The sequence below is a fragment of the Mobula birostris genome, chromosome 12 (genome assembly GCF_030028105.1).
Source record: "Mobula birostris isolate sMobBir1 chromosome 12, sMobBir1.hap1, whole genome shotgun sequence".
NCBI classification, from domain to species: Eukaryota; Metazoa; Chordata; class Chondrichthyes; order Myliobatiformes; family Myliobatidae; genus Mobula; species Mobula birostris.
Genome location: NC_092381.1, coordinates 21,342,362 through 21,355,295, shown reverse-complemented (window position 1 = coordinate 21,355,295; position 12,934 = coordinate 21,342,362). Strand labels below are relative to the sequence as shown.

General features: G+C 43.9%; 1 protein-coding gene across 1 annotated transcript in view; it reads right to left on the bottom strand.

The window, feature by feature from the left end:
• Window positions 1-12,934, bottom strand: part of brdt (bromodomain, testis-specific) — a 136,498-nt gene that overhangs the window by 62,832 nt on the left and 60,732 nt on the right. The window contains exon 7 of the mRNA XM_072274595.1: window positions 6,027-6,155. Coding sequence (XP_072130696.1) covers window positions 6,027-6,155 — 129 coding nt within the window. The remainder of the gene's footprint in view (window positions 1-6,026; window positions 6,156-12,934) is intronic.

Below are 12,934 nucleotides of genomic sequence, written 5' to 3'. Positions count from 1 at the left end.
GTCAAGCATCCTTCATTGCTTCAACTTTAGTCTGGAATTATCACCTCCCCCATGTGATTGCTTTCCTGAGATCGTACTTAGACCTCATAACTTTTGTGGTCACCAGACCTGGATGCCTCTGATTTGGATCTCAGCATATTGCGGATCTCATGGTTCATCCAGGGCTTCTTGTTGGGGAAGACTCCAAATGATTTTGTGGGGACACACTCATCTATGACTGTTTTATAAAGTCAGTGACAACTGTGGTGTATTCATTGAGATCCAGAGACGAGTTGTTGAACATGGCCCAATCCACTGAACTGAAGCAATCCCATAGTCGATCCTTTGACTCCTGTGACTGTGTCTTTGTTGTCCTAATCTCGAGAGCCTTGGTCTTTAGCCTCTGCTTGTGTGCAGGTAGGACAGCCAGGTAATCCGATCTATCAAAATACAGTCTGGGTATGGAATGGCAGGCATTCTTCATCATAGTCTAGCAGTGGTCTAGTGTGTTGGGACCTTTAGTGCTACAGGTTTTATGCTGATGGCAAATACAGAGGAATTTATTCAAATAAATCTGATTGAAATCCCCAACTATGATATGAAATATGTCAGGGTGGACTGCTTCTTGTTTGGTGACAGCATCACGCAGTATCTCAAGTGCTGAATTATAGTCACTCGGTGGTGGTGTGCAAACTGCAGTGAAGATCAAGGAGAACTCTCGAGGGATAATTATCCCACTGCCTGCATAATTGCAATATTTCTTATTGCAATTTGTGGTTATTTTTGTGTATTGCAACTGCAAAACAAATTTCACAACATTTGCCAGTGATACTAAACCTGATTCTAATTCTCAATTTGAGTACAATGTGCCACTCCCAAGGGAAGATGAATCAAGACAACAGGTTGACTTTGACCAACGTGTGTATGCCTCCTATCCCCACATATAGTGGATGAATATATGTTTAAAGGTTTAAAGGTTTAAAAAGAGAAATTTTCAACAGTTCTTGTTTCAGTCGAAGCAAGCAGCTGAGAAGGAGTGAAGAAATCGGGTAGAAAAAGTCGTTTTTTTTTAAACACTGCTCGGGGAGAAGGGTCTGCACTGCACAGGCGCATGACGTAGCGTGCAAAGGTTTAAAAAGCAGAGTACCATATACAGCAGCCATCGTTGTAGCGGCCATCGTCGGAGTGGACTGAGTCAGAGTGGGACGGCTTTGGCTCAAACAGGCTTCGGCGAGAGCAGGCAGAGGCCAGGGTAGGTTCTGGTAAGTCTTTTGTTCAGATTCTTTAGAATAGAGAGAATGCCAGGCAGGATGCTGGAATGCTCCTCTTGCAGGATGTGGGAAGTCAGGGAGCCCTCCGGTGTCCCTGACAACGACACCTGCAAGAAGTGCATCCAGCTGCAGCTCCTAACAAACCGCGTTAGGGAACTGGAGCAGGAGCTGGATGACCTGCGGATCATTCCGGAGAATGAGGAGATTATAGATAGTAGCTACAGGGGGGTAGTTACACCAAAGGAGCGGAGGACAGGAAATTGGGTCACTGTCAGGTGAGGGAAGAGGAAAGGGCAGGCAGAGCAGGGTTCCCGTGGCCATTCACCTCAACAACAAGTATACCGCATTGGATACTGTTTGGGGGGATGACTTACCTGGGACTAGCTGCAGTAGCCGGATCTCTGGCACTGAGTCTGGCTCTGCAGTGCGGAAGGGAGGGGGGAAAAGAGGAGAGCGGTAGTGATAGGGGACTCGATAGTTAGAGGTGCAGATAGAAGGTTCTGTGGTCGTGACAGAGAATCCAGGATGGTTTGTTGCCTCCCAGGTGCCAGGGTCAAGGATGTCTCTGATCGATTGCATGAAATGCTGAAGTGGGAGGGTGACCAGCCAGATGTCGTGGTGCACATCGGTACCAATGATATAGCAAGGAAGAGTGAAGAGGTCCTGGACAGTGAGTATAGAGAGCTTGGTAGGAAGTTGAAAAGCAGGACCTCAAGGGTGGTAATCTCAGGATTGCTACCTGTGCTAGGTGCCAGTGAGGGTAGGAATAGGATGCTCTGGAGGAACAAGTGGCTGAGGAACTGGTGTAGGGGGCAGGGTTTCAGATTTAAGGATCATTGGGACCTCTTCTGGGGCAGGTGGGACCTGTACAAGAGAGACGGGTTACACTTGAACGACAGGGGGACCAATATCCTTTCAAGGAGGTCTGTTAGTGCTATTGGGGAGGCTTTAAGCTAGATTTGCAGGGGGATGGGAACCAGAGTGCCAGAGCTGACAGTGTGGCTGGGGTGAAAATAAATGATGTTGAAAGTTTAAGCAAATCTACTGATAGAAAGGTTGTGAGTGGTGGTAAAAATCTTCTGAGGTGTATATATTTCAATGCTAGGAGTATTGCGGGGAAGGCGGATGAGTTGAGGGCGTGGATTGACACGTGGAATTATGATGTTGTAGCAATTAGTGAAACTTGGCTACAGGAGGGGCAGGACTGGCCGCTTAATATTCCAGGGTTCTGATGTTTCAGGTGTGATCGAGGCAGAGGAATGAAAGGTGGGGGAGTAGCATTGCTTGTTAGGGAAAATATTACAGCAGTGCTCAGGCAGGACAGATTAGAGGGCTTGTCTACTGAGTCCTTATGGGTGGAGCTGAGAAACAGGAAAGGTATGGCCACATTAGTGGGATTGTATTACAGACCACCCAATAGTCAATGAGACTTGGAAGAGCAAATCTGCAGAGAGATAGCAGGCAACTGCAGGAAACAAAGTTGTGGTGGTAGGGGATTTTAATTTTTCCATACATTGATTGGGACTCCCATACTGTTAGGGGTCTAGATGGTTTAGAGTTTGTAAAATGTGTTCAGGAAAGTTTTCTAAATCAATATATAGAGGGACCAACTAGAGGGGATGCAATATTGGATCTCCTGTTACATAACGAATTAGGGCAAGTGACAGAAGTCTGTGTAGGGGAGCACTTTGGTTCCAGTGATCATAACACCATTAGTTTCAACTTGATCATGGACAAGGATAGATCTGGTCCTAGGGTTGAGGTTCTGAACTGGAAGGCGGCCAAATTTGAAGAAATGAGAAAGGATCTAAAAAGCGTGGATTGGGACAGGTTGTTCTCTGGCAAAGATGTGATTGGTAGGTGGGAAGCCTTCAAAGGGGAAATTTTGAGAGTGCAGAGTTTGTATGTTCCTGTCAGGATTAAAGGCAAATTGAATAGGAATAAGGAACCTTGGTTCTCAAGGGATATTGCAACTCTGATAAAGAAGAAGAGGGAGTTGTATGAAATGTATAGGAAACAGGGGGTAAATCAGGTGCTTGAGGAGTATAAGAAGTGCAAGAAAATACTTAAGAAAGAAATCAGGAGGGCTAAAAGACTTGAGGTTGCCTTGGCAGTCAAAGTGAAGGATAATCCAAAGAGCTTTTACAAGTATATTAAGAGCAAAAGGATTGTAAGGGATAAAATTGGTCCTCTTGAAGATCAGAGTGGTCGGCTTTGTGCGGAACCAAAGGAAATGGGGGAGATCTTAAATAGGTTTTTTGTGTCTGTATTTACTAAGGAAGCTGGCATGAAATCTATGGAATTGAGGGAATCAAGTAGTGAGACCATGGAAACTGTACAGATTGAAAAGGAGGAGGTGCTTGCTGTCTTGAGGAAAATTAAAGTGGATAAATCCCCGGGACTTTGAAGGAGACTAGTGTTGAAATTGCGGGGGCCCTGGCAGAAATATTTAAAATGTCACTGTCTACGGGTGAAGTGCCAGAGGATTGGAGAGTGGCTCATGTTGTTCCGTTGTTTAAAAAAGGATCAAAAAGTAATCCGGGAAATTATAGGCCGGTGAGTTTAACGTCAGTAGTAGGTAAGTTATTGGAGGGAGTACTAAGAGACAGAATCTACAAGCATTTGGATAGACAGGGGCTTATTAGGGAGAGTCAACATGGCTTTGTGCGTGGTAGGTCATGTTTGACCAATCTGTTGGAGTTTTTTGAGGAGGTTACCAGGAAAGTGGATGAAGGGAAGGCAGTGGATATTGTCTACATGGACTTCAGTAAGGCTTTTGACAAGGTCCCGCATGGGAGGTTAGTTAGGAAAATTCAGTCGCTAGATATACATGGAGAGGTGGTAAATTGGATTAGACATTGGCTCAGTGGTAGAAGCCAAAGATTGATAGTAGAGAATTGCTTCTCTGAGTAGAGGCCTGTGACTAGTGGTGTGCCACAAGGATCAGTGCTGGGTCCATTGTTATTTGTCATTTATATCAATGATCTGGATAATAATGTGGTAAATTGGATCAGCAAATTTGCTGATGATACAAAGATTGAAGGTGTAGTAGACAGTGAGGAAGGTTTTCAGAGCCTGCAGAGGGACTTGGACCAGCTGGAAAAATGGGCTGAAAAATGGCAGATAGAGTTTAATACGAACAAGTGCGAGGTATTGCACGTTGGAAGGACAAACCAACGTAGAACATACAGGGTTAATGGTAAGGCACTGAGGAGTGCAGTAGAACAGAGGGATCTGTGAATACAGATAGAAAATTCCCCAAAAGTGTTGTCACAGGTAGATACGGTCGTAAAGAGAGCTTTTGGTACATTGGCCTTTATTAATCAAAGTATTGAGTATAAGAGCTGGAATGTTATGATGAGGTTGTATAAGGCATTGGTGAGGCCGAATCTGGAGTATTGTGTTCAGTTTTGGTCACCAAATTACAGGAAGGATATAAATAAGGTTGAAAGAGTGCAGAGAAGATTTACAAGGATGTTGCCGGGACTTGAGAAACTCAGTTACAAAGTTGAATAGGTTAGGACTTTATTCCCTGGAGCGTAGAAGAATGAGGGGAGATTTGATAGAGGTATATAAAATTATGATGGGTATAGATAGAGAGAATGCAAGCAGGCTTTTTCCACTGAGGCAAGGGGAGAAAAAAACCAGAGGACATGGGTTAAGGGTGAGGGGGGGGGAAAGTTTAAAGGGAACATTAGTGGGGGCTTCTTCACACAGCGAGTGGTGGGAGTATGGAATGAGCTGCCAGACGAGATGGTAAATGCGGGTTCTTTTTTAATATTTAAGAATAAATTGGACAGATACATGGATGGGAGGTGTATGGAGGGATATGGTCTGTGTGCCGGTCAGTGGGACTAGGCAGAAAATGGTTCAGCACGGCCAAGAAGGGCCAAAAGGCCTGTTTCTGTGCTGTAGTTTCTATGGTTATCAGGCAGGGCGGAAAACACTGCAAGAAAATCCATAACCCCATAAGAGTTAAAATTCACTCCTTTTGTACCAGAAGAGCTGGAGATGGATACCAGAGATTGGATGCAGTAGATTTTTAATAAAGTGATCGTCCTTGAACAAAGATCGCACAGAAGAGGAACTTTTTCTAATGAGGAGGCCATTTTCCAAGATTGAGATAAATACTACACTTTCTAAACCCAGACTGCCCCGGGTAATAAATAGGTCCCATTTCTACAGATGTTCATACGTTGGAAAATATCCAAAAATCACTCAATATAGCAATCATAACTCAATAGTATTTAATGAATGACATCAAAAGTGCCAGACTGATAAGAAAGAAGATGAGACAGCGCGAGACTAGTAACACTGGTCATAGGAATTAGTGAGTGTACGTACTTTGGACATGAATTTTATAATATTATGGGAGTTTCTTTGTATATGGGGTGTCCATATGTCTGATGTTCATAGCTCAGGAGTAGCCTGTAAATATTTCAGCTTTGAGATACTAGCATTAAACTTCAATTTATCTGTTAGTCAAAACAAAAGATCAAAAAGATGGGGGGAAAAAAAGCAAGTTAATATTTCAGGTTTAGTACTAGGAAATAAAGAAAAAAAGTTGGCTTTCAATAGCAGAGTTGGTAAGGAAAGTATATGAAGAAAAGAAATACCTTGAATGCGTGAAACCTAATGTATTATTAGTAGAATTTACCAGTTAGGATCAGATTATGCAACATTATCAGTGTGATTTGCTGATAATAACATGGCTGTGGGACATATCCAAAGTATAGAATGTAACTAAATTGTGTAATGGATACATTTTACTCTTACCTGAAGTTTTCGGGCCATAGCTACCACTTCATGGTCTGGTGGATTATACTTGTAACAGTTCAAAAACATTAATCTCATGTCTGCTGCAAACTCTTCTCGATCTTTGTATTCTTGGTTGCCCAATTTTCTCTTAGAAGATGGAAAAACAAAACCATCAGAAAATCAAGTGCATTAAAACTTAATCCATGATGATTTTAGATAATCAGTAAATCCTGAATTTCCATTGCGAAAAGTTTAGTTACCAATATCCTAATTTAATCAGAATCATCACAGACCTAAATACACATTTTTCATATTACTGAAGAATGCAATTCCACACCCACCTGACAGAATATTTTGATGCACCCCACAGGAATATTTTGGGCACATTTTTAAATCTATAGTTTTGAGTTCAAATCCAGAAAATTCAAAAGGCCAAGAAATCATGTACATGGATTGAATAACTGAAATAATACAGCATAAAGGTCAATTAACAAGTGTGAATATACACCCAGAGCAAGATGAAAAAAACAAATACAAATCCTCGTAAATGACAGACCACAGAATAATAAGAAATGAATTAATCTGGACCCAAAAAAAAACCCAATCTGCTAGAGGAATAGCAGGTCAAGCAGCAACTATGGGAAGACAGCAATGGGGTAAGGAAGTTTTGGCATTTCAGATTTTGACCCAAATCAGGACCAAGATTGAAGACGGAAGGTAGCAAATATAAAGAAGAGGGAAGACTGAAATAGAAGCCAGTAGGTGATAGGTAGGCTGAGGAGGGGTGAAGAATAATGGGCAGATGTGGCCAGATGAGGGAGTGGGAGAGGTGGAATTGGGAGACAGAGCAGGCAAGTGACAAGTTTCTCTCTTTTCTCTTGGTAAATATGGATTATTGATTTCAATCATCAACAGATAGTTAAACGCTTGGAAATACTTTGCGGTTTGTGAACACAGTAACTTTTTAAATTGCTTTGTTAATGTTTAATTGCTCGTATTTCTGGCAATGCTAGCAATTACTTGCCTCTGTTATTGCCAAGGAGATTATTAACAGTCATACGCATTGGTGGATCTGGAGTCACCTACAAGGAAAACCAGGGAACCATGCCCAAAGGATCGGGTAAATTAGATGGATTTCAACAAAAATCATCGCCAGGCTCAGGATGAAATTCTGTGATATACTTTTTTTTTAAAAAAAAAACAACTTCAAGTTAATTATTTATATAATTCCCCAGTTATCATGGTAGGATTTTAACTGGCACTTCTACAAATGATTGTAAATCAACGGCCCTAAACCTTGGTTGCTTACCTGCTGCACAACTCAACACTACTCCCAATGTAACTGAAACTAAATCAAGGCACAATCAAGAAAGGAATTTATAGTCTGGGTGTCTTTTCAGACAATCTTTTAGTTAAATCTGAGTGGATTAGTAATACATTTCCTTTAATTTTTCTGACAGCAAAATCCAGTATTTACTTTTGATGTCTGACTGCATGCTTAATTCCAGCTTGAACACTCACATTGATCTGATTCAAAATGGATACATTAGGGGAACAAATCAATTTCAGAGATGGGTAGACACAGCATTCAAACAAACAAAAGTTAGTTGGGATTTCAGTTTCCAGTTTTAGTTCAGATCTGGGATGTTTCATCAATATTTGGCAAAATCAGATCATTTACTTGATAGCACAACTAAATAAAAATCAATAATAAAGTCATAACATTAAACTTAATGTATTGTTTGCACCCAGCACTTTTCTCATAAAAACAATACAACATACATGGATACAAATATGCACGCCATTTCTGTAAATGATGCCCAATATTTGAAAGTCAATCTGCAGATATTGATGCTATTTTCTTGACATTTTCTGACAACGCAGGAGAGAGAAAAATAATTCAGATTCATATAGATGCAATGCTCTGCCAACTCCAAGGAAAATAAAGCTTTCGCTAATTCTGGCCACCATGAACATTGCATTGAAGAGCACATTAGAGCTGCAACACACAGATTCACAGGGGCTGGGGTAAAAGAGATCTCAATGAGTTACTTGTTCATTTCTTCATCCTCATACCTTTCAAAATACTGAACTGTAATCAAAGCTTTGACAAAGTTACTATTTGTGTAAGTTATTAACCTTCTACATATTAAGCTAAAAATGCCTCTTCACACCAACATTGCAAATGCTTCATATCAGCATGTAGCTGCTGATTAAGATATTGTAAATGCTGAACACAAGACAGACATACAGTAAACAAGAGGAATTCTGCAGATGCTGGAAATTCAAGCAACACACATCAAAGTTGCTGGTGAACGCAGCAAGTCAGGCAGCATCTATAGGAAGAGGTACAGTCGACGTTTCAGGCCAAGGCCCTTCGTCAGGACTAACTGAAGGAAGGGGTAGATCCAAAATGATAGAAGAAGACAGGAGGGGGAGGGATGGAGCCAAGAGCTGGACAGGTGATTGGCAAAAGGGATATGAGAGGATCATGGGACAGGAGGCCCAGGGAGAAAGACAAGGGGGGGGGGGAACCCAGAGGATGGGCAAGGGGTATAGTCAGGGGGACAGAGGGAGAAAAAGGAGAGTGAGAGAAGTCAATGTTCATGCCATCAGGTTGGAGGCTACCCAGATGGAATGCAGTAGAGGAGGCCATGGATAGACATGTCAGAATGGGAATGGGATGTGGAATTAAAATGTGTGGCCACTGGGAGATCCTGCTTTCTCTGGCGGACAGAGCATAGGTGTTCAGCAAAACGGTCTCCCAGTCTGCGTCGGGTCTCGCCAATATATAGAAGGCCACATCGGGAGCACTGGACGCAGTATATCACCCCAGCCGACTCACAGGTGAAGTGTCACCTCACCTGGAAGGACTGTCTGGGGCCCTGAATGGTGGTAAGGGAGGACGTGTAAGGGCATGTGTAGCACTTGTTCCGCTTACAAGGATAAGTACCAGGAGGGAGGGGAACGAATGGACAAGGGAGTCGCGTAGGGAGTGATCCCGGCGGAAAGCGGAGGGGGGGGGAGGGAGGAGGGAAAGATGTGCTTAGTGGTGGGATCCCGTTGGAGGTGGTGGAAGTTACGGAGAATAATATGTTGGACCCGGAGGCTGGTGGGGTGGTAGGTGAGGACCAGGGAACCCTATTCCTAGTGGGGTGGCGGGAGGATGGAGTGAGAGCAGATGTGCGTGAAATGGGGGAGATGCGTTTGAAAGCAGAGTTGATGGTGGAGGAAGGGAAGCCCCTTTCTTTAAAAAAGGACATCTCCCTCGTCTTGGAATGAAAAGCCTCATCCTGAGAGCAGATGCGGCGGAGACAGAGGAATTGCGAGAAGGGGATGGCATTTTTGCAAGAAACAGGGTGAGAAGAGAAATAGTCCAGATAGCTGTGAGAGTCAGTAAGCTTATAGTAGACATCAGTGGATAAGCTGTCTCCAGAGACAGAGGCAGAAAGATCTAGAAAGGGGAGGGAGGTGTCAGAAATGGACCAGGTAAACTTAAGGGCAGGGTGAAAGTTGGAGGCAAAGTTAATAAAGTCAACGAGCTCAGCATGCATGCAGTTGTCGATGTAGCGAAGGAAAAGTGGGGTACAGATACCAGAATAGGTTCGGAACATAGATTGTTCCACAAAGCCAACAAAAAGGCAGGCATAGCTAGGACCCATACGGGTGCCCATAGCTACACCTTTAGTTTGGAGGAAGTGGGAGGAGCCAAAGGAGAAATTAAGGACTAATTCTGCTGGACAGAGCAGAGTGGTGGTAGAGAGGAACTGATTAGGTCTGGAATCCAAAAAGAAGAGGAGAGCTTTGAGACCTTCCTGATGGGGGAATGGAAGTATATAGGGACTGGACATCCACGGTGAGAATAAAGCGGTGGGAGCCAGGGAACTTAAAATCATCGAAAAGTTTGAGAGCGTGAGAAGTGTCACGAACATAGGTAGGAAAGATTGAACAAGGGGGGATAAAACCGTGTGTGTCAACGTATGCAGAAACGAGTTCGGTGGGGCAGGAGCAAGCTGAGACAATAGGTCTGCCGGGACAGGCAGGTTTGTGGATCTTGGGTAGGAGGTAGAAACGGGAAGTGCGGGGTGTGGGAACTATAAGGTTGGTAGCAGTGGATGGGAGATCCCCTGAGTGGATAAAGTCGGTGATGGTGTGGGGGACAATGGCCTGGTGCTCCTTAGTGGGGTCACGATCGAGGGGTAAAGAAGAGGAGGTATCCGCGAGTTGATGCTGTGCCTTGGCAAGGTAGAGGTCAGTACGCCAGACTACAACAGCACCCCCCTTATCGGCGGGTTTAATAGTAAGGTTAGGATTAGTGCGGAGGGAGTGGAGAGCAGAGTGTTCGGAAGGAGTGAGGTTGGAATTGGAACAAGGTGTGGTGAAGTCGAGATGGTTGATGTCCCGTCGGCAGTTAGCAATAAAGAGATCCAGAGCAGGCAGAAGACCAGAGCGGGGTGTCCATGAAGAGGAGGAGGGTTGAAGACAGGAAAAGGGGTCATCGGTGGGGGTGGAAGAGTCGTTGTCGAAGTAGGCTCGGAGACGGAGACAGTGGAAGAACAGTTCCGCATCATGGCGAACACGGAACTCGCTGAGGTGTGGGCGAAGGGGGACAAAGGTGAGGCCCTTACTGAGGACAGAGTGTTCTGCCTCAGACAGTTGAAGGTCCGAGGGGATGGTAAAGACCCAACACAGGTGGCAGCTGGGATCAGAGGGAGGAGGGGGACATTTTAATTCCACATCCCATTCCCATTCTGACATGTCTATCCACGGCCTCCTCTACTGTCAAGATGAAGCCACACTCAGGTTGGAGGAACAACACCTTATATTCCGTCTGGGTAGCCTCCAACCTGATGGCATGAATATTGACTTCTCTGACTTCCGCTAATGCCCCACCTCCCCCTTGTACCCCATCCGTTATTTATTTTTATACACACATTCTTTCTCTCTCTCTCTCTCTCCTTTTTCTCCCTCTGTCCCTCTGACTATACGCCTTGCCCATCTTCTGGGTCCCCCCCCCCTTGTCTTTCTCCCTGGGCCTCCTGTCCCATGATCCTCTCATATCCCCTTTACCAATCACCTGTCCAGTTCTTGGCTCCATCCCTCCCCCTCCTGTCTTCTCCTATCATTTTGGATCTCCCCCTCCCCCTCCCACTTTCAAATCTCTTACTAACTCTTCCTTCAGTTAGTCCTGACGAAGGGTCTCGGCCTGAAACGTCGACTGTACCTCTTCCTAGAGATGCTGCCTGGCCTGCTGCGTTCACCAGCAACTTTGATGTGTTACAGACATACAGTAAGTTGCTTCAAACCCCGCAAACAGAACACAGGTTGTCAGACTCACAACTGCCATTGTCTCTGCAATATAATTTTTAAATTTAAGCATAGCCTTAATTTACTCCAACCATAAATTGTTCCCGCTGCTACCATCCAGGAAACTGTACCGCAGCATTAAAGCCAGGACCAACAGGCTCCGGGACAGTTTCTTCCACCAGGCCATCAGTCTAGTTAGTTCACATTGACACAATTGTATTTCTAAGCTATATTGACTGTCCTGTTGTACATCTTACTGTACATACCATTTATCAAAAATTACTACAATTTGCACATTGTACACTCAGACAGAGATGTAGCAAAGATTTTTACTCCTCATGCATGTGAAGGATGCAAGAGATAAAGTCAATTCAATAACCAAGCATGACATAATCCTGTTGGACACTGATTTCTTCACATTCTAGATATGAAATTGAGTAATTACTTTGAGTCACAAATTCAAGATGTCAAAAATCATATCTTCAAAACATCTACATGTTCAGTCTGAAATATTTCACTCAAAGGGATATAAAACAGTACAGCGTAGTACAGGCCCTTCAAGCTCACAATGCTGTGTCAACCTTTTAACCTACTCTAAGATCAATCTAACCCATCCTTCCAACATTGTTTCATCCACCATACACAGATATTTTGTGAATGGTCAACAACTTTCAACCAAGGGAATGACAGCTTCAGTAAAGGATAATTAATTGGACATTGGGATTTTTTTTAAAATGCAAACCTCATTTGCCAGAAGATTGTAAAATAGGTTCCCTTCATCTCCAATGTTAACATGAATAATGCAGCACCAGAAAATGGTGGGGGAGGGGGGTGTGGAAATCACCACCTCCGTAAAAGCAGAATTGTGGTCAGCTTTATCTTCAAGGTTCGATGTATTGTGCATTCAGACATGCTCTTCTGCACACCACTGTTGTAACACGTGGTTATTTGAGTTACTGCCACCTTCCTGTCAGCTTTACCACTCTGGCCATTCACCCACAGAACCACTGCTCACTGGATGTGTTTTGTTATTCCTACCATTCTCTGTAAGTTCTAGAGACTGCTGTGTGTGAAAATCACAGGAGATCAGCCATCACTTGCATCTCATTTCTTTCCCCCATTCTGATGTTTGGTCTAAACAACTGAACCGTGACCATGCTTTTACGCACTGAGTTGCTGCCACATGATTAGCTAATTAGACATTTGTATCAAACACCTAGAGAGCTGGTGCAGGGATAACAACTTGATGCTTAATGTCACCAAAACCAAGGAGATGATCGTCGATTTCAGATGGTCTCAGCCTGAGCACACACCCCTCAGCATCAACAGCTCCACAGTGGAGAGAGTGGAAAACATCAAGTTCCTTGGGGTGCAGATCTCAGACAATCTCACCTGGTCCAGGAACACCACTGGGATTGTGAAACGGGCCCAGCAGAGATTGCATTTTCTGAGGAAGCTTAAACAAGCATCACTCCCCACTAACATCTTAACTACATTCTACAGAGGCATGGTTGAGAGTGTGCTGACCTTTTGCATCACAACCTGGTACTCCAGCTGCAGTGCTGTCGACAAAAAAGCCTTGCAGAGGGTGGTTAGGGGAGCAGAGAAGGTTATTGGGG